The following is a 22,728-nucleotide window of genomic DNA, read 5'->3' on the forward strand; positions in this document are numbered from 1 at the left end:
ATTCCTTGTATTTCTTTGTATTGTCTGATTGCTGTGGCTAGGACCTCCAGTACTATGTTAAATAACAGCAGGGAGAGTGGGCATCCCTGTCTAGTTCTCGATCTCAGAGGAAAAGCTTTCAGCTTCTCACTGTTCAGTATAATGTTGGCTATTTTAGTAATATTATTTGGAAAAATACATGTTGGAAACTTATGACAGTGTCCTGATAAAAATAAACTGATAATATATGTGAAAGTTCTTTGACAAGTTGTATGTGAATTAAGGACATCAAAAAAGTATATTATCGTATTACAACTTGGTGATATAAAAGTATATTTCTGAAAGTAATATAATTTTTTTTTCTTTGAGGTGAGACCAGTTTATTCCTTTGAATTTTGACATGAGCAAAGTCCATGTATTGTTCATCTAATTCTAACTACTGTGAGAGAAAACATTTAATAAACTTTTTAACTAATGACTTTAATCATTTTTCCTCCTCTAAGTGATCACAAAGAGACTTAGATATCTGTATTGAGCAAAGAATATATTTAGCTGAAGTAGAACTCTTCCTCCTTGCACTGTTACAAAGAAAAACACTTATTAAAATCTTTATCCCAGCATTCATTTCCATACAGTACAGTCAGCATGCTTGTTTCAGTATCTTACACCTAGGAATCTATTTTCACCATGTAGTTCTGTTGCTGGTATGCATAAACACTTGTGGTAAGGTTGGAAATTTTGTATAGTCATAAACTAGGCTATGATTTTGTAGAATATTGTCACAGTGATTTTAGAGATTCCCTCTCCCACTGCCATATTTTACAGCTACTCAGAGGGCACTAACACCTGGCTTTTGGTCTAGCTGAGTGAATTGGGAACTGCTTATTTTTTGTCCTGATAGTGGGAGGAGGGCCCTTAGAATTGTACTACTGGGAAGGACTCCTTCCCTAACCCACCACAAGCCCATCTGTCTACTGTCAAGGTGTTTGTCAGTTCTGGTTGCTTCTCTCCAAGGCAATTCACTAGCCGTGCATATCTCACCAGTTTGAGTTGTACCTAGTTAAAATAATAGACACTCTTTGCATGTAAATTACATACCTTTTCCTAGGAACAAGTTTTTTATTCCCACATCTAATCTAAAGGTTTCTGTAAAATAAATTGAAGGCAAATGTTATTCTGTTTATAGCACAAACACAGCAGTTACATTCCTTCTTAGGTCACATAATGAAATTATAACTAATGGGTGGTTGATCCAAGAATTATGATTATGGAGTCTTACACTTGGTCCATATGGTCAAATTACCATACTATACTCTTGGCATTTTCCCCAGAATTTTGTAGGTAATTGAAGTAATAGATATTTAGATTTACTTTAGAGTAATTATTTTTATTAGTACATATGCTGTAGAAAGGAAAGCTCTCCTTTAATAAAGTCCCACTGAGGAGGCAGAATTCAATCCTCTTAACTGCTGAATTTCAGTCTCTACTTTTCTGGGTTTTTTCTCCCCCTACTCCTTTCCTGGCATCACCTGAAGTTTTGTTGTTCCTCAATACACTGTGCTCTTTCAACCTCCAAACCTTTCCATGTATGTAGTTCCTTTCCCTTGAATGTCTTTTGTTCTTGTCACTGCTTGACAACATCTTGCTCATCCCATAGGACTTTGGTTCTCAAGGTGTGCTCCCTAGACGAGCAGCATCAACAGCTCCAGGGAACTTGGTTGAGATGCAGATTCTCAGCTGCAACTCCAGACCTACTGCACTGGAGGGACTGGTGGAAGGGAGGCTGACAGCAGCTCAGAGGAGGGTCTTGGGGGAGACGTGGTCCCTTAGAGGCCCACACTCGGACAACAGACCTCCCTTCCAAGCTGGGTCATTCTAGAGAGGATTGGAAGTGTGTGTTTAACAAGCTCTTAGAGTAATTCTGACATGATGGAACTTGAACTGCCATCTGCAACACCTTTCACATGTACCTCATCTCTGAAGCTTCTCCTGAGAATCCTTGAACAGGTAGTCACCCCTCTTGAGGCACTTTTTCTTAGTGTAATAATGAGGGTGGTCTAACCACCGTAACCAGTTGGCAGTAGCTTAACACTATGAGTGCTTATTTCTCACTTGTCACAGGATCCCATTGGGTATGCATTGGGTGGCCTTCCATGTGAGGACTCAGGCATCTAGTTTCCTTATATCCGTGGCTTCTCCCTGCCCAGGGCCTGCTCAGAGGCCTTCTGTGGCATCTCTGATTTCAGAGGGCCCACAAGGAGAGAGAGCTGGGATGATTGTACACTTTGTTTTATAACTGCACCTAAACTTTATTACCTCATTTTCTTATATTCCTCTGGCCAGGACTCAATCACATAGTTTCAACCTAAGGAGATTAGGAAGGATTGGGAAGCATCTAGGTGAGCAATGTCACAAAAAAATATACCAGCCATGTATGTAATTTTACATTTAAAAAAAGAGGTAAAAAGAAACATTAAAAAAAGAAACAGATTAAATCAATTTTAATAATGTATTTTATTATTTGTGTATTATAATATATAATAATATAACAGTATATTCAAAGTATTCAACATGCAATCAGTAAGAAATTATAAATAATGATACTTTCCTTTCCTTTTTTTTGTATGAAGCCTTTGGAATCCAGTGTGTATGTTTCACTTACAGCTTATCTGAGTTTGACTGACCAAGTACCAAGTGCTCAGTAGTCCCAGGTGACTAGTGGCTACCATGTGGGACAGTAGGTCTAGCCAGTCCCAGCCACACTTGGTATTGAAATTACTTATTTACATCCGTCTCTTAACTCCCCACTGGATGTATGTTCCTTAGGTCTCAGTCCTCGCCCAGTGCCGTGGGGTTAAGAAATGCTTGCTGAGTGATTGAGTGGCAGGAATCAACTCATTCATGACTGGATTAATGAGTGATAGGGAGAGCATTCCACGGCTCTTCTGACAACTTTAATGAAAGTTTTTGTAAGTTCTCTTAGGTGATAAGTGCTGGGTCACACAGAGTATGACAATATTAGTGCCACAGGAGAAGAAGAACAAAGCCCAGTTAGCTGTAGCACTAATATACATCAGCTGCAGAGAGTTTGAGCTGAAAGGAACTTGACCATCAGATAGTTTGGTGTCCTCATTTGATGAGCTTGTGTCCCCAAGACAAGTGGAGACTTGGGGGAGGCACTTGGGGGGAGACAAGGGGAGCTTTGGGGAGCTGCGTCTGTCAACACTTTTGGTTGATTTAACTATTACAATAGATCTAGAGGTCCTGTGTTTCCCCCCAAATTAATGAACACATATTGTAGTACATGCTGTGATTATTTCAAAATGAGATGAGAGAGTGTTAATATAGTCTCAGTTTTCAAATGCTGGCAAATAAAACTTGTTTAAGATTTTCTGTTTATTTTACTGCCTTTTTGTCAAGTCTTAAATCAGGGACTAGGAAAGCTCATGGAAGTTCTATCAGTGCAGTGCATACACCTGAGTAAGAGATTCTTTTTAAAAGGAAAATAACAGTACAGTAAACCTGTAATACTGAATAAGGATATTTTTTTCATCACTGGCCTAATTGCTGTGAATTGTGGAGGATACGTATGGAGGATGTAACTGTGGCATCTTATTCCTCTTATGGTGGGAAGAAAGGAAGTCCTTAGAAATGCACGTTGCCTTTCTCTAAACAGATTGCTTCCTTGCTTTAGTTAGCGACCATTATGGTGACAAATTTGAATGTAACGAGAGCTTGTAACTCAGCCTGCAAACAAGTAAGGTGTTTGTGAAGGCATTCTAGGCAATGATACCTCAGGCTTTGTTCCATATTCTCTTCAGGAAAGTATCCTGCTAATAAGCAAGTGTTTCAGTAGGTGATCACACCATGGAAAGTATTTGATAGATATATGAAGCTTGTACTGCTCTGTGGGTTCTTTTTTATTGGCTCAAAACTGAAAGGCATTTTATTTTGGCAGGGGCAAGGGGGAGAAAAGGAGAGAGAAAGGTGGGTGAAGGGTAATTCTGGTACAAGAGCCTACCCATGAAGTTGTGTTTTCCTCAGAAGTCCAGCTAAATAGAAATGATCAGTCATTAATGACTTGAAACCTGCCCTGGAGTTTTCATTAAGACTAAGGTGTGTGTGGAAGCTTTTTGGCTTCATCCCTGCCCCACCCCTTTCAGCCAGATACAGTCATCTGTGCTATACCTGCAGAGACATCTTTGGGAACTCATCCATGTTTCCTTGTGTTGGGTCTGCATTTGAACATCGGGGGTATTCTTTTAAGTTATTAAGATCAGTGATTCTCAGACATAGATAGATGAAAGTCTGCAGCATAGGTGTGACCTGGGGAGCTGTGAAAAATACACACCCATGGATCTCAGCTCAAGATTCTGATTCAGAAGTTCTGGGTGGTTTCCTGGAATCTGTAATGCAGAGATGAATAGGCATTTGACAGGCTAAATGAAGAAGTGGTAGGAGAACGTTCCAGAGTGATGGACAACATTTCTCGGGGCATGAACTTGAGGCAGGAGCGGGTAATACCGGTAGTGTTCTTTGTGCATAAGGTTTGGGGCAGGGGAGATACAGGGCTTCTGTGTGCCTCGTTACCTTGCAGGCTGAGGGGTGAAGGGTTGTCACGGGGGAACCACAGCTCAGCACAGGGAGAAACTGGGAACAGATCTCCAGGGTATACTGTCTCTCCCTTTCCCTCCCTCCGTGCCTCCCTCCTTCCTTCTTCCCTCCCTCCCTCCCTTCCTTCCTTCCTTCCTTCCTTGTGAAAAAGAGGAGGTTTCTGCCCTCCTGTTTCCCCTTTTCCTCACTCTGCTCCATACTTTGAACCATTAGGAGGTTTCACCTAGTGTGTGAACAATAATATAAAATAAAAGAGGTTTCACTGGAGTGAAGTTTTGGTCCTTTGCCCAAATTGCCCCCGTATTACCTAATCATCTAAGGAAGAAGAATGTTATGTTGAGTTGGAGTTTAAATCTTGAGTTGTGAATGATACCTGATAATCTGGTTACTTGTAGATTTCTTTTAAAAACAGACATTGATTTTATCTGTATGGCCAAGGAAAGTAAAAATGACCTCTTACTAATCTGCTTAAAGTTGTTTTGCCACACGTAACAGCCCTGTGACCGTGGACTACTTCTGTGAGCTTGGGTAATTCCCCAGCTTCTGTGCTTCAGTTTCCTCATCTGTAAATGAAGTACCTGTGCCCGGGTTGGTAGAGGAGTAAACGGACCGCTTATCACACAGCTCTGCCCAGAGCAGGCCCATGCTGAGCTGAACTGTATTGGAGTTTGAGGCAAAAAAAAAAAAAAAAAAAAATTTAGTAATATGATCCTGCCTTTATTTCAAGTTTTGTTTATAATGGCTTCTTTGGGGTTTTAATTTTGATTTCAGCTTTCTTGATTCCCAAGTCTTTAGTGTTCTCTTAAATTCTGATCCTGGATAGAGTGCCTCAGTTCCCACCCCAGGCCTGCCCTGAAGGAAGCACAGTTTGCGCGTTAGCTACTTTGTGGGCATGATTTTTAAAAATTTCCCAAGTAGTAATAAATGGCTTTGAAAGTTTTTAAGAAAGTATTTAAAGTAATTCATGCTTGTTGAGGAAAGTTTAAAAAATATAGGTAAATGGAAAGCAGGGAAAATAAAAGCCTTTGTTCCATATTTCAGATATATTAAATTTCAGTTTTCATTTCTTATCTTCCATTCTAATATTTTCAGGCCTTAAAAAACTTTACAATAGGCTTTTTGTCTCCCTTAAGGAGATATATGTTCAAAAGGAAAATGAAATTGTTTGAATAAAACTTAAGATATGCTGATCTATTTAATTATCAGGTTTAAGTAATTTTGAAAGAGGCAATGACGTGACCTTAGGGTTAATTATTTAACTTGTAAGAACATCAGTTTCTATAAACAAAAATACCGAATTTTAGTGTTACTTTTGTAAGGTTTAAATTGAACTGTATTAAATGAAAATGTACGCCAAGTGCCCAGCACATAGTAGAGACTTGGGAATATTTTCCTTACCCACCTCTGCCATACATTCTCTTTCTTCCCTTTCCTCTCCCCTTCTGTGGTGAAACTCCTGTGTGACAGTTACAAACGATTACTAATAATAGGTATTGGCTTTAAGTCTTGGCAAACATTTGTCGAAGTGTGTGCCTGGAGGGTTCCCAAATGCTTTGTGTAATATTAGAAGCCTTGTTTTTTCATATTTATTTAACCTGCTATTTGTGAATCAGCAGAGGGACTTGAAGACCTGGCCCCTCTTTTTGGAAGGGGCAGTGAAATATTCATAGCCAGTGGTGTTCCAGAACTTGATTAAATGTCATCCTCTCTCTTTTAACCATACTTTTCCTGGGAGAGTTTTTTCGCTTGCATGAGAGGGGAAAGCTGAAGCCCATTGTGTTGCATGTATAATCCTTGGGAAATGTGACAGAAGTGACACTGAACTGTTGAATCACTGTAATCAAGGACCATTGCTGGCTGCAGCTCCATCCCCATCACTCTCACAGGTTTCTGAAAGTGTGTGTTTTGATGGCAGTGAGAAGGGGAGCTTTGATGGCCTTCCTTGACATTCACCCTCCCCACATACCATGTTTGTATCTCCAGCTCTGATCACCTTTATTGGTAACACATCTGTGAAGAAGTTCATTTAGTTTAGTTAAATGTGTTTACAAGTTTCCTTTCAGGAGGGAAAGTTTGACTTGTCAGGATGTGTTGTCCAGGAATAACGTTTGAGCCTCTGAAAACTGTCTGGCTTTGTTTTCTGCAGTCTCTTAATTTCACATAGGAAATCAGTCACAATGAGCTTGGAAGAAGTGGAAGCCCTCATTTAGGCAGCAGGATGAGAAGGGATACATCATTTTTGCTGCTGATGAGTTTATCTTATGGAAGGGACACAATCGACCACTTTTTAAAAGAGGGGACTTCCCAATAATTGTTAGGGATCCGGTATTATTGTAAATGATCGTTGTCTTTTAAATGCAAACTAAATTAAGCTGAGGAGACTAGCAATTCCCTTTGGGAAGTTTCCTCATGGTGGGCTTTTGCCTTGCAGCCTGGGGTGTTGGCCTTTTTGCAGAAGTTAGTGTGCAGGTTTGCCTGGAGGCCTGTCCTCTCTCCTTCCCTCCTGTTAGGAAGCTGATGGCCATGAACTGTGACAGTGGAGTAATCAGAGCCATGTGACCTCTGCCAGGTTTCCCATCTCTCTCATCTATAAATTAAGATGGTTCTCTGGCTTTGCACCTTATAAACGCTGATGGAACTTGGTTTAAATAAGTTTAACATGCACAGAGATTTTATAAAATAGATAAACTGGAGGGTGGTTATTTGTGTTTTTCTCTAGGGTGCTTTGAGAGGTGGTTATGGGGAGAAGTGACATTTGTCTTCTTTTTATAACTGAATAAAGCATTTTATTTAGAAAGAAAAACTTCAGTGCTTTGAAAAATTTCTTTGATTGTTTTTCTCATCAAGCTTAATTCTCTTGGCCTGTAGTGAGCAAAGTTAGAAAATTATGTCTTGCGAATGCCTGTGAGGCTGGGATCTGTGCTAAATGAAACCAAGGTGAGGCAGTTTCATCATTCATTCTATAAGCAAACATTTATCGTTTGCGTACTGTGTACACAGTACATACGCCACCTGCCAATCCTTATAGCTGTTTACGGGAGTTAAAACATGCTGAGGTGGTGCAGGGTTGAGGCCGCGCTGCAGGCCAGGCTTGGGTAACTCAGGCTGGGAGTTTTGCTTCCTGAGAAAAATCCCAGGGACATTATGTTTTCCTTGGCTGTGTGAATTTCCATTTCTAAATGTGAACTGAATTATCATTATTGTGATTAAAGTAAATTTACAGTTCGCAGGAAAACCGATGGTGTCCAGAGTGTAAGAGCTCTATATACAGACTGAGGGATCTCAGTAAATTCACTCAAGAAGTGTGCTTTGAGCACCTACCCTGTTAGGGACCTGGAGATAAAGAAGTGAACAAAATAGATAAAAATCTGCCCTCACAGAGCTGCTTTTTTTTTTGGCTGGGAGTTAGACAGACTTTAAACAAATAAGAAAAATAGAACATAGAATGCTAGATGGTGATAGAGGCCATGGAAAAATGGAAGCAAGGAAAAGGGGGGCTGTTGGGCTTTCTTTTCTGAGAAGCTTCTTGAACATTTGTGGCTGCAGGTAACGTTCCTCCACACAGTGGGACATGTCCGTTATCCACTTGGGTCTTAGGCATGAACAATATCTAGCTAAGGTTGTAATGGTGGACAGTCTGATCCCTGTTTTCCAGGTGAGGGAACTGGGGCCGTCAGAGTGGTGAAGTTGTCCTAAATTCACACAGTGCCAAAGAGCTGTCTCTAGATATGGAAGGATCCTCTCCATCTTAATATCCTGACCAGGAAACAGAGCCTTCTTTAGTGCCTGTGCCCTGCCGTCCCAGCGCCGTGGGCTTACCCTAGAGCTGTGGAGAGAGGGCAGCACACTCCGCCCCCGACACCCTACTTCACCAAGAGAAAATCCAGTAGTTCTTACCTGCCAGCTTCTTAGCTCTGCTCCTTTTCTCTTGGAGATGAGCATCTGACACCTGTAGAAATGTATCCACTTTCTAGTCTTTTTGTTTTTCTTTCATGTGTATAGGGCATATGATTTTGAAATGTTTATCATTCTACTAGAGTGGTTTATTTTTCCCCAAATGTCATTAATGAGGGAAGTTTTAGTAGTTAATATTATAGACATGTAGAGCTGGAAAGATCTTTTAAAGTCTTTCCTTTTACAGGTGAAATATGTGGGACCCAGAGAAGTGAAGTAATTTCTAACATCACACAGCTGTTGAGTGGTCTAGAGGAAGCTAAAACCTCAATGTGAGCTTTTCCTATACCATTATCTTATATTAATACAGCATATTCATTTATTTCTGACTATAGAATTGCTAAGTGCTTCTGAAGAAAACTTAGAAAACAAAAAACTTCAGAGAAAAAAAAATCCCCGATAGTCTTATGTACCAGAGGTAATCAATAGTCACATTTTAAGTTATGTGTGTGTATAATTGTTGGCATTTTCTCAGTGTCATTAGAAGTTCTTAAAAAACAATTTTTATTGGCTTTGGGTTGTCCACCCAACATTAGGCTTCTTATAATGACCCATTTGCTGACTTGGCCATCAATCAATAAGCAGACTACAGGTGTTGACACTGCTGATTACCATCCAATAGCTTGTTTATTTAACTGGTGCCTGGTATTTAAATTGCTGTCGTTTTCTCTACTTAAATAGAATTTGAACCTGCTCAATTGGAGAGCTTTATATCCCAAAATTTTGTTATATTTCCAGCTCCTCTCTCTGGGCCTTAGTTTTCCTTATCCTGTTGAGTGAAGGACCTTCTCTCGGTCCTTCTCTAAGAACAAGAGAAACTCTAGGGGCCTCTGTTCAGGAAAATCACAGGCACACAGCATTTTGAATGTCATTTTAGAGGGTTCATGGACCACTTTCCCCCCAAGTTCAGCCTTGGATTCCAGACTGAGAAACACTGGACCACATAATAATCCTTATTCCACTTCTGTGATTACCTAATCTCTAAGGACAACACTAACTGAGGTGAGCATCAGATTTTTATATCAGAATGTATTTTTTGATATTAACTCTCCTAAGAGGCCCCAGGGTCTGATGTAGAAATCCTCTCTCCTCTCCCATTTCTACCTGCCTGCCCATCTTTTCTGGTTTTCTGTCACTATCTGCCTCCTCTACTGTAAGTGTCTGGTCACTTTACTCCCTGCATCTTTTTTCTCTCATCTTGTCCTGTGTTTGCTGCCTCTTGTCCCTTCTATTTACCATATTTTTCTTTTTCTCAGAAGGGCAGATCATTTTCCTGACACCTTTTATTTTCTTTGGCCAGAAAGCTGACTGGTTACAATACACTATGGAAAATCTTCAGTCATTTGCTGCTTCTGCAATTTTTCTTAATAATTTAATTTTTCCCAGAACAAGAGAAAAGGAGAGATTACTTTGGAGAAGACTTAAATATATACTTTATTTATATTAAATAAACATGTGTGTACATTTAATTCTCTATTCCAAAGTATATATGCATGTATATATCTGTTTCATATATTTAAATATACTTTACTTATACTTTAGAGGCATATATATAAAAACTCTACTCCAGAAAAAATATATATATTCGCCTTTAGAATTGTTATATTTTGAATATCCTTCTGATATGCCAAGAGCCCCCACTAGGAGAGTAAAAACATTCTGTTGAGATTATTGATACTTATCATTGTACAGGCATTCCTTCCATAGTTATTAGCTACAGCAAAATGCAGTTTCAAATTTATATAATTCATTGCCAAAAATAAGTTTATTTGCACTTCTTAAAGGTTCAGTTGTACTGTTTCCAAGTATACTTTTGTCTCAAAAAATGTCTAGCAAATTTCACAGAATGACATTTTATTAGCTGGGAGAAAGGAACATTTTAATTATTAGCAAATGGTCTTTTGGGTTTTCAGCTTATTAACATTGAATGTTTCTGCCTTAATTTAAGACATTAACAAATGAAAATACTTGCATATTTTTATAATGCCTAAATTTCACTTTAGATTTAAAAGATAACCAGTGACACAAAACCAACATAAGCATTCAATGTTCAGCAAATATGTTTTGTGTGCTTGAATTAACACATTGGAGACACAAAGATGGTTATACGGTCCCTTTCCATGTGAGTGTACAATCTCACTGAAGAGTGTGACAGGTGCAAACTCAATAAAAGGTAGACTGTGAAAAGCTCCAAAATAGAGGTAAGTAGAAGCAGTGCCCAGAGAGTTAATAGAAGAGGAGCTAATTAATTCTGGCTAGGAGGGTCAAAGGAGTTTCACAGGGAAGATGGCATTTAAGCTGGGTCTTGAGGCATGCATAGGAGTCCTCTGGGTGAGAGGGTCCTTCAGCTTCTTGCTTTTCAGGATGAGATGGAACATCATCTTACAGTGGAAGAAGGAAGATGGGGGCTTTAGAGTCTAAATAAAGTTAACCTTCCTATAGTAAAAAATTTCCATTCAAAAATTTCTTAATAAAGTTTTCATGGTTTTGTGTACCCATCCTATATAGTAATTTGTATGCATCTTAAAATTTGAGAACTGAAACCCATACACAGAGTCATTCATTCTTTCCTACTTCTGAAGTGGTGTACTTCCCCATGGGGTTTAATCCATTTGTTTTAACAGTAAAAACCAGTATGCTTAGTACATGTTAATATATGTGTTATTGTAAGATTTGAACAAGTTAATTTATGAAAGAACTTGAGGTTGTTAGGTAGTAGGACCTTAGTATGTTTGTGAATTTGAATCCAGAGGTCTAGCATATACCTTGTTCTTTGAAATGTTGAAAAGGAAACCTTGGCCATCTACTTCCTTTCCTTCTGAGATGGTATTTCCTCTTGTGGCTGCTCTGACCAGATGTCATTGTCATGTCCTCAGACTTTGACTGAATGAACCCGTTAGAGAAACCACATCCTACTTGGAGGTTTAGGTTCTGCAGTTAAATGATGTACCATGCGACTCCTCTTGACTGTCAGACTTCTGAAATGTTGGCCTGTCTTAAATGAACAGAATAGAACAGGAGCAGTTTACATTGCCTGAGAAGTTATGTGGCAGGAAAGCTGACAGTAGAGTCCTGACAATTTCCGTCCTTCATAAGCTGAACCCACTCGAAGGTGATAGATGACAGACCAGAGGACTGTCTTGCTCTCAGAATTGCTTGCCTTTTTCCAGGATTTAAGTAAAACGCTTTGAGATGGTGCTGAAAAAGTTGTGTGAATTTCAGTGCTGCAGTTGCTATAAACATCTTGAGAACCTTGTCTAATATGTTAATCAGACCCTTTTTATGTAAATCTCTATGTGAGAAACTTCTTAAAAAATTTACTTGCCTAACAGCTTGGTATGTTTTCTCCTTTTAATGATACAAATTATAGAATTGATCACATTTGCCTTCCCATCCTGGCTACCTGGAAGTTCAGAGCCAATTTAGTTTTTTACTTGATTACAAAAAAAATGTGGATTCATTGCTAAAATATTTAAAAATACAGAAAATGTCAAGAAGAACATGCCTGACTCACGGCATGAACACAGGGTGTTCAAGATGACTGACTGAAGGCAGCTGTCATAATCAAGCAGCAAAGAGGAAAGAATAGTTGATTTTAAGTTGCTGAAGCACTTTGTAATGTGTTGTAGCAACATAGATAGTGGAAATGTTTAGATCACACAGCTGAAGTCCTGAATGTAAGACTAAATTTAATTTCTTCAAATGGTAATAATAACGGCAAGGACAGTAGTTACCATTAAATGAACACCTACTGTACACCAGACATTGTGCTATGTCAGTTTTACCTTTTTACCTCTTCACTAAATAATCTTGATGGGATGTTACCTGTATCTTTAATTGCTGATCAGTAGCTTTTACGTATTTGTGCTTTTGAATAGCTGGCATAGTTGGAACAGACAACTGGTTCAGCATATCATGGTTAAGAGTGTGTACACTGGATGGTATTGCTACTGATTACTGTGTGACCTGCATATTTGTGATCCCGCTGTGCATCTGTTTCCTTTTCTGTAAAATGGGGATAACCATGTTACCTACTTTGTGGTGGGGTTGTTAGGAAGATAAAGTAAATTATCTATGCAGGGCTTGGGACACAGAACACTTGTGGTGTTCAAAAAATAACCTTTTAAGTTCTTTCTCATTACTTAACAGAATGTCAGAGTGTTTTGACCCAATAAATAGGAGAGCATTTCTCTCCTTAAAGGCCAGAATTTCTGGTGGCTTAATAATGATGGGTGTTTGAGGAGGAATTGGGCTGTTCCGAACTTCTTGAGCCATTTAAAGTCGTGTTTGTTTTGTTGGTTATGGTGTACTTTACCAAGGCTCAGTTTGTCTGTTTAGTGCTTGTGGCTTGATCCTTTCTTGCCTCCTTTGATTTATAAGATATTTCTAAGTTTTTATTTAGCTGTTACTTTAATTCTGTATTCAGGGAACTGAAGCTCTTTAATTTTTTCCTATCCTTTTGGAACTTTACAAGTAGAGAATTTTTAAATATATAGATCATGTTATTTTGGAACACAGATTTGGTGATGTTACATTTACCCTGAAAAATTACCCAAGGTTAAGAAGTTAGGTGGTTTTTAAAAAGTTATTACAGAAACTGCTAATTGCTTTTATGGACTTGTTGAACCCTTGTGACTCATAGGGTTAATATCCACACTCAGAAGGGTTCCTGGTGTTTGAGTGACAGAGGTGGGAACAGCCTCAGCAGGTGTAGTGGGAAGAAGGAGAACGTACAGGTGTAGGGTGTCATCTTGGCTCCCCCTCTGCCCTGCCAGCCTTAGTTACTTTGCCTGGAGAGTGGGAGATCTGTGCCTATATCTTATGTAATATTCAAATAATTCCCTTTGTATATACCTTATGGCACCTATTGTTGCTAAATGCCACCTAGTTCCAGTGTTTACTTACTACTATGACTTCTATTACCTCCTGTTACTAAGCCCTCCCTCATTTCAAGGAAATAAGCAGAGTAACTGGGAGAAGTCCTACAGCATCCCAGAAAGTACAGAATATTTAATCTTGTCCTAATGTTTATTTTCCATGTAATTTTTAAATAAATCCCTTAACACTTCTGTTTTAGTTTTTCCTAAGAGATGATTTTTAAATAATTAAAAAATTACTCCACTATTAACATGAGGAAGTAATAAAAATAGGCTTTGGGAAAAGACATTTTGGGTGTTGTCACCATTGAAGCATGGGCTAGTGACCCAGCTACTTTCCTGTAAACCTTTATTAATTATATTACTCTGTCATTTATGATGTCTGGTCATCTTGCCTTCCCAACTAGCTCTGACTGTCATCGAGGGAGAGACACTCACCTTATATTTTTACTGTGATCCTCTCAGTACCTAGTACTGGGCTCATTACCCACACACCTGTTGATGGATTTAAAGTAATATTCAGTTTAATAAAATCACTTCCCAGGGTATGTGGTATCCCATGGAAATGTTTGATGACCTCATCTTTCTGACAGGGAATAGTAGCTAACAAGCTTTGCGCGCTGTGGTCTGTTGTGCAGGGAGAAGTTCTTTCCTCACACCCGCACCCAGGAGGCGGAGGCCACAGGAACCTCTTGCTGGTTGCCCTTCTCTGCTTTGATCATCAGCAAGCATTTGGTGTTTAGCCATTAACATGAAGGAAAGAATCCAGAAAATCTAAGAATTTTAGGACACCCTGCCAACCTAGTTGTCTCTTTAGCTTCAGAATTGAAATAATCATGAAGGAGTCTAACTGTGACTGGTTTTCTTTTAAGCACTGCACTGTTTTGATTTGGGTCTATTTGGCCCACACTGTGTGGAGCAGACACAATGAGGCTGGTCTTTATCGGAGAGGCAGTACACTGTGTATTGTACAGTTTGGGGTTTGTTTTCCTTTGGCCGGCGGGTGGTCACCTCCCCTTTTCCGAGCAGTAGTAACACCCCTGGAGGCTGGCCCTCACTGGCATGCCCTCCCACCCTGCTGCCTCTGCAGACCCAGCCAGCGGGGCTGACCACTTGTGCCTGGGAAGCCAGCTGCCTTTCCTTCCTCTGGCCACTGGCATGTGTGCGCCTTGTACGGCCAGGGACTCACAGCTGTCCCACTTGCAGACTTTCTGACTTACGTTTTCAGCCGAGAATGCAGGCTGATAAATGCAGAACAAGTAGTAGAAGTGTCAAAAAGGAGCTGGTGATCGAGTCCCCCTTGCCAAGCAAGGATGCAACTCCGGGAGAAGTGGAAGCAGAGAGCCCAGGGCCAGTGCTGGTAAGGGGCTTGTCCACGGCATTGCTGCTGTCCTCTCCATGCAGTGCTTTTATTGTGTCTGTGAGCTTGGTGCCTTCTTGCCCACTGTTTGATTTTAAAACCTGCTCCGCCTGTCTCTTGTGAACTCTCCTCTCTCTCTTTTCCCATAGATTTACTCTGGTTCCACTTTGATTCTTTTTTGTGAGGAAAGATGTTGACATTTTGTGGGTGAATGTGGTTTTCCAGGAGGCTTCTTTGTATAGAACAACTGTGTATTGTTCAAAGTCATGTCCCACCTAGCTGTAGGGCTGGCGAACGTAAACCCAGGGAGGCACATTGTAATTGCCTTCATTAGGGTGGACAAAGAAGCCCTTTGCAAAATGAAAACATTTTTATGTTATGTATTTGTGTTACTGTGAAAATTAAGAAGATGATATTGAGGGTTTTAAGGAACTTAATTGTTGAAGTTACACGTGTTCTCACTCATTTTAATAGGTTTACCTTACAAAATAAGAAATAACCAAAACTTTGAACCAATTGATAGGAAAGTTTCTATTCTTACCATTAACTAAACTCATAGCGGTTTGGATAACAGCGCTTTGGTAGACTTCATAAGGGAGGAATGTGAAAAATGGTTGTGTTGTTATCATCAATGAGTAGGTTGTGCTTCTCTCTCGGAATTTCCTTAGTACAATAAAGGCACATAATTTTTTAAGCAAACTGCAAAAACCACCAATATGCACTGCAGAGGGGACAATTGGGCCTTTCAAATGATTTTTGGAAGGGATTGTTAAACTAGTACTCCGTGATTTTTTTTTTTACATGGAGGTTCAATTGCTGTTACCAAGTGTTTGGTTAATTAACTTAATTTTCAATTAATATCTCTAAGAATCCGAGCTTAGACTTCCATATAGTGGATTTGATTTGAGTTATATTGCTTTTCTCTGTGTGTGAGATTATCTTACATGTTTTGTCTTTAGAAATTTATTGTGAACCATGAACTGAGAAAGTAAAGTATGATGAACTTTTTCACTGAACATTTTCATCTGAGTGATTTAGGTTTCTTCCCCCACCTGGTATATTGTTTATGTTATTCATTATCTTGGATTCCTTTCTGCTAGCACAATAGTTCATTTATCTATTGAGTATCTTGAGCCACTTATACACTATATAGGTTCAACTGGTTAAAGCTCCCAGCTGATGCAGCTTATGATTCCTTGGAGGAAGTTGTGTGGTTTGGTTCCCTTGTGAATATTCTTAAAAATCCTTTGTCAGTGATTCTCCAGATGTGTAGAAATATTTGTCCAGAGGAATAAATACACTGTAGAAAGACAGTGTGATTTATTTATTTATTTTTAATCACACAAGTGACTTAAAAAACTTCTTTTTCTAGTGCTCAAAAGGTCAGCCACTCATGTCCCAGTTATTTGTTTAGGTCAAATCTCACTCCAGGCAGTTCCATGGGGAGTTCTTTTCCACTGTAATGGATAAGGTTCTGCTGGCTGAGGCTGCACTTAGCCAGAGTGCTCATCAGGGCCCAGAAGCTTCTGGCAGCCTGGAGAGCTCTGGTTCCGTGCACCTGCAGAGAGAGGTGTGAGGGAGAAGTGAAGGCAACAGTGATACAACAAGAAACTTTTCTTATCTGATAGTGTTTCTCTTCTTTCATGGGGTAAGCAAGATAAAAAGAACTTAATATCAGATAAGAGAAGCAAGGATATTTAAACAGGGCCTCTGCCCAGGGCAGATCTCCTTACCTGTGGTTCTCTCTGCCCAGAGCAAATGAGAATGCATTGGACTGCTTGCAATACAAATTTCTTCAAGGTGATTTTTAAAAAGTATGTCAGCATAGCCATGAGATCTGTTTGTTGTAGTGCTGTTTATTATTATGTCAGTAGCCCATATACTTGGTGAGAATCCCCAAGTCTGTAATGTTTAAATGTAAGTAACTTACTTAACTCAAGAAGTAGCACTTTAAAGACAAGTGTTGCTGGTTTTAGTTTTGTACATAATCAGTCCTTGGGGGGGAAATATTATATAGTTTAGAAATCATAAAATTAGTTAATGCATGTGGTAAGAAATATGAATAGTGTAGAAATAGGGAAAAATGAAGTGCCCTTGTTTACTTTTATTTTCCAAAAGTGCCCACTATTAATTATTTGGTGTATATACTTCCAGACTTTCTCCTGTGCATATAAAAATATAATTTATTATGTGTGTATGCTTGGAAAATGTAGTAATACTATAAATTTCTGCATTAATTTCCTTCCAGAACACAGCAAAAACATCTTTCTTTGTTACCATACATAGATTTATGCTATTATTTTGATGGCTGTATAGTATTTCATTTTAGAGCTGTATTGTAATTTGTGGTTATTCAATTCATGCCCAATTCTTTGCAATCAGCATGATGTACAGTCACTGAAAAATGACCTTATAGGGTATGAGTGACAAACGGTGAATGTACTAGTAAATACTTCTTAAAGCACACAAGTCTGAGGAAGTATTTATTCTATAAAACTTCTATTAGAAATCTCCTCTTGCCTCTTTTCTTGGGCAATAATGTCTCTTTCCCCTCCTCTAGGGCAACAGTTAAGGTTTCCTTTAGTGGTTGCTTGTCCTGTGGTAGGTAAATCAGTGTTTCTAAGAGAAGTGTATGTTTGGAAATTGTCAAGTTTCAGAGGCCGCAAGGTTCAACTTACAGGCACCTACATAGGTGGCTCTTGTCCCCTCATTGTAACACTAAAAGGGGGGGTGCTTTATGGGGAGGATGTGCATGGTGAAACTTCCTCGATCCTCTCCAGGTTCACAGCTAACCACATTGAAAAATGACTTTGTGGCCTGTGAATGACTAACAGGGGAACAATCAGGTTATTCTTGATGTCTACAAGTTAGTTACTCTGCTTACATTTGAATACCTATTTTTGCCCCCCAAGCTCTAAAGCAATTTCTGGAAATAATTTATTCTAAGTGTTACTGCTCAAAAATTTAGAGGAAAAGGGTGTGGCCTTAAAGAGTCAGAAGTGGGTGTAGTATATGTCCTCTGTGTTGCCTTTCATAGGGTTACTTTAATGGGGCTGGCAAGGATGCAGCACAGGTCTTGTTTTGGGAATTGTGAAGGTTGAAGGTGTAAAAATAGAAAAGGGCTGGATTTTCATCTGTTAGGTATACTTATTAGGTATTTTTTGAAAAGTTTCTTTTTAGAGACACTTCTGTTTATGTTTATGTTATTTTTCTGGGATCTTCAAGTGTTAAAAACGGAATCTGAGTCCTTATTTTGGTATCTGAACAAATGAATAGCTAAATGACCACATGAAAAGGAGCTTGTGTACCAGTGTAGGTGGGAGTAGGAGACTATGCTTCTGCTTGGACAAGTCAGTGCATTGCGTGGGAAATCCTTTCTCTCCCTGAAGTTCTGTTAATCTAGATATAGCAGAAGAAGTGAATTAAAACACAAAACCCTGAAGCATAAGCCTTTGGGCAGTGATCAGGTTGCTGTAAAAATCTTGTAAGACTTCAGATGACTGTGACTGAGTTAATGAAGTTCTACTTATTCTTCTTATCCTTTCTGACCTACAGGTTTTTCTGCATCTCTCTAGATGTCTTTGGAATAATTAATTAATGATATAAACTACCTGGTGATATTTAAGAAGTAGTTTCTTTGTTTTTAAAATATTGGGTGGTGGTGAAGGAAAGAAATTCCTGTAAGCTTTAGGTAGTAACATATTCCCAGGTGACAAAAACAGGAAATTTTACTTGTTCACAGCCCAAGCTTTCACGGTGCTCTTTGGTTTCCCCTCCATTTGTTTATTCCTTTGTCATTCAACCTACATTTATAAGACTGAGATTTGCCAGTCCAACGTGTCCCCAAACAGCAAGGTCTGTGTGATGAGCGGCTCTCTTGCTCGGAAATTCCACGCGGTGTTTATTAGCTGTAGGGAGTGTTAATGTCACCCATCCTTTCCCACTTAGGCAGACAACACTTAAGTCATTAGCAGCTCCGGTGAGGACATGTTCTCGATTTTGTCACCTACAGCAGGCCTAGCCCTGCTCCACAGAAGGCATAGGCGCCCCTGGCCATTCATATGAACAGTTTGCATGAATGCGGCCCCTGAAGTTGCACACTTATCTTGTGGGATGATTGGTAGAAGGAAACTTTGGGGAGCACATGCTTGGATAGTGTTGGGGTGAATTTCATATCCTTACAGGCTTGGGAAACTCTGCCAGAGAAGGGGCTTCCATAACTCAAGTGAGTCACTGCCTCATTACAGCATTGAGCCACTCTTACTTCCGGGATTCTTGTTTGTATAGAACACTGGGCTCCGGAGAGGATTTTTCTCATGTCTGTCATCAGCATGGAGGCAGAATAGCTGTTACTGTTTTTTATAAAAAGGTTATGCCAATTGTTTGTTTGTTTGTTTGTTTGTTTTTCAACAGGCTGCCATTTGCCCAGGGTACTCTACTCTTTGACAGGCAGTGGCTAATACAAGTGGTTTAATAAAAATATTTATATAGTGCCTTGCTCTGTGCCAGATACTGTTTTAAGCTTGTTAAATACAGTATTTCAGTCAATCCTCACAACTCCAGAGGTAGGTGCTATTATTGTTCCTCTTTTTACAGATGAGGACACTGAGCACAGAGAAGTTAGATGACCTGTGCAAAGGTCCACATTTGTTAAGTGACAGAGCCAGGATTTTTGGCTTCCAGTTAGGTTTCCAAAAATCTGTACCTGGACATTTGTGTGTAATTCATTAATGAAAATGAACATATTATGCTTGACCTTGAGATTATAAGGTGAAATAGGTTTAGAACTCCCTGCCCTTAAAGAATCAAAAAAATTATTGGAGAAAAAAACATTTTATAAGTAACAGAACAACAATGGTTGAATAGCACAGACAGGTAAAGAAGAGGATGGTCCTGCCTGAGGAAGATGGAAAAATGAATGAAATACAAGTAATTGGTATTATGAGTCATTCTTATTTTGGGTGTCACTTTTTATCATCTTCCCATAAAGTTATACAGGAGCATAGATTGGTGGAGTATCTGACAGTCTAAAGACATCTTATTTTTCTCCCTAGATTTCTCTTTTTATTCACAGCATGATCTGGGGTAGTCCTGAAATGTTTATTACCTGATCAGTAAAATGGGCAGTGTGGTCCCTGCAGTGTTTAGAGGAGGCTGCCATTTGCCCCATGTGCTCTACTCTTTGACAGGCAGTGGCTAATACAAGGCAGCAGAATTGTGTCACAGGAAGCAGGTGACATGGGTGGTCTAACAGAACTTTGGAGATAAGAGACCAAATATGGTCCCAGATCTGGCCTCAACATCTATTCTGATCACCACTCTTCTCTCTCTGGCCCTGACTTCTGTAGTGATCTTAGCTGTAAAATGAGGAGCATGTAATAAATAATCAGTAAGTCCTCTTTTGGGACTAAAGCTCCATGTTTCGGGGTTATTAGCTTTGATCTCAGAATAACCTGTGATGGAGTCAGGTCAAGACCCTGAAGTTTTAGTTTCAGGTTCTATGTTTATTGAAAATCTTTGGGTTTTGAGTTGAAGGAGCTACAAAACAGGGGATAATGGATTTCTACCTAATGTCACTAGTAAGATAAGTGAAATGGGTTGACCAACCTGGAAATAAACAAAAGTGGCAGCAGAATTTGGAGTTAGCAGGGAATACCACACAGGAGATACAGTAAGATCTGGCTTGAGCCTGCAGATGGTACACAAATGAGAATCTAATTTTAGAACCAAGAAGGCTTGGAAATTATAGTTTATCTTCAACTTTCCAGAAGTTTGAAATATCCCAATAATGTGATATAGCGAGTCCAAAATTTCTCTTACAGTAGCATTTTGAGGCTTTTGAAGTTTTTAGTGCCCACTTTTCAGACAAGTGTATGTGCCACTTACCAGTGGGTCTCTGAGGCCTGGACCAGAATCTTTGGGCTCAGCCTGCCTGTGTCTGTGGGGGATCTCCTTGCTATGGGGAGTTGTCACTATCCATGGAAAGCATAGCAGGTGTGTGCAGTGCCCTGCACTCCCTGGCAGGAGACCTGGGTCCTGCGTCTGTTACACACCATTTGATATTTCCAAGCCAAGATTGCCTTCCTATCAGATGGAGATAGTGGCAGAGACTGCCCTCCAGGCTCCACATATCCAGGGGTCATCTAGGCTGCCCTGGGCAATGGACGCATTTGGTCTCTCCTTGCTGCCAGCCATACTCCAGCGTGCTACCAGACTGCTCTTTCTGAAACCCAGATGCAGTCATTAATCTCCTGTTGAAACCCCTTTTCAAATTTTCCTTGCAGACAAAGTGAAGCATGGCCTCTTTCTGGACCCTTAGAGGCTGGCCTTGAACTTGCTTGCTGGCCTCATATCCTGCAACTTCCAAACTGATCCCAGGCCCTGTGTTCTACCGAAGGTGCTTTCACACATGGCACAGCCCTTCCTTTGCCTGGCAGGCCTCTCCCTGCCGGACCATTCCTATATATCCTTCAAGTCCCAGCTTACAAGCCTGCTTCTCCAAGAAGCCTTTTAAAACCCTCTGCCTACAATGGACCCTGCACCTGTGGCCCATCGTGACATCATTTTTCTAATGTGTTGTTATGTATGTCTGCTGTACTGTAGCTAAGGTTATACTCCAGTCTCCCTCACCAATAGGGGGCTGTGCCCAGTAGAATTGTGGGTGATTTTGTTTTCATTGTATTCTAACTGTGACATAATATCAAAGTGCTTTTTGTGTGTGTGTGTGTTTCTTGGCATTGTCCTGGGCACTTTTTGAGGAATGTATTGGCAAAGAAGGGGTTGTAGAAAGGCCAGCAGGAGAGGCTCATTCTCCTTCATTTTTCCCTCTTCCACCTTCAAAACTTTCCCCACCAATGTCCAAATGTGTCAGATTGTGAAAAAGTAAAAAAGGGACACACCTAGAGGAACTGCTTGACCAAACATGATGTGGGCATTGTGCCCAGAAACTCTCCTGTGCTTCTGTTGTTTTTGATCTTAAATATCAGCTAACATTTTATGTGAGTACTTGAGTACAGAAGAGCCAGTTTTGGTGAAGAAAGTCAAAATCCTTTTCTCTCTTCTTCTTAGACCACACCTCTTTCTGTTACCAGTATCACCTCCTGTCAGCCACACCTGAAACTGTAGATCACCTTTGATGGTTGTAGTACACTTGGAAAAAAACCATTTTGTGACCTTTTGCAGCATTCCAGTAAATTGATTATATGTGGAAAAGGTAGTGGAGACCCACAAGATGTAGGGCAAAGATCACTCTACCTGGGGGATAAGGAGAGTTAGGAAAGGTGGGGCCTGTTAGCAACACTGAACAATGCAGGTCGCCTGCTTTGCTTGGCCAAGACTTGACCTGACTTGTCTCTAATGTGGTAGTTTTTCCCAAATTTTTCTTGTCCCCCTAAGTAAAAATTTCAGGAAGTGGTCTGTCCTTTGTTTTGACATGAAGCTGTATATTAAGTAATATTTTTATTCATATGGAATCTTTGAAATTTGCTGTTTCATGCTTAAAGCACTTCTGAATTCAGAATTGCCACATGGGACTAGTGGCTGCTGTATTGAACAGTGCAGGTTTTTAAATATACACAGTTCATAGCTTAAATGCCTCAAGCCAGAAAGTCAGTCACTTTGGGGGCTGAGTCATTGAATCAGTTCTATATTTGGGGTGCAGTGGTGGGGAATGCATGATTTAAGGTTAGGTTTTCCTTGCAAAGATCATGTTCTTGAACTATTTTTTGGTTAAGTAAATACTACCTAATGGCATTAATATGTGTCCCAGCATTCAAACCTGCTTCTTCAGGAAGATTTCATATTTTGGGGTATGATATTTAATATGAGATGGGAAACGAGTACTGCCCCCTCAGTGAGGTGGAGCCTGGGCAGCTCCATGTGGCTCACATATCCAGACCCCTGAGCTAGGCAGAAAGCTGTGGACTTCTGTCCCCCCCGAAGCAG

At 39.9% G+C, this 22,728-nt stretch overlaps 1 protein-coding gene across 29 annotated transcripts in view; it reads left to right on the forward strand.

Annotated features, from left to right (window-relative positions):
• The window catches only part of DOCK9 (dedicator of cytokinesis 9), a 273,892-nt gene that overhangs the window by 87,445 nt on the left and 163,719 nt on the right, over window positions 1–22,728 (forward strand). For 2 of the 29 annotated variants that reach the window (XM_037025013.2, XM_037025018.2), the window contains exon 1: window positions 14,488–14,784. The exons of 20 other annotated variants lie outside the window; for them this stretch is intronic. In XM_037025013.2, the coding sequence (XP_036880908.1) occupies window positions 14,659–14,784 (126 nt within the window). In that variant the 5' untranslated portion in view covers window positions 14,488–14,658. Of the gene's footprint in view, window positions 1–14,477; window positions 14,785–22,728 lie in introns of those variants that run through there. 7 more of the 29 variants (XM_073212410.1, XM_073212415.1, XM_037025009.2 and 4 more) reach the window with 7 other exon arrangements.

This window comes from Manis javanica, chromosome 9 (assembly GCF_040802235.1).
Source record: "Manis javanica isolate MJ-LG chromosome 9, MJ_LKY, whole genome shotgun sequence".
NCBI classification, from domain to species: Eukaryota; Metazoa; Chordata; class Mammalia; order Pholidota; family Manidae; genus Manis; species Manis javanica.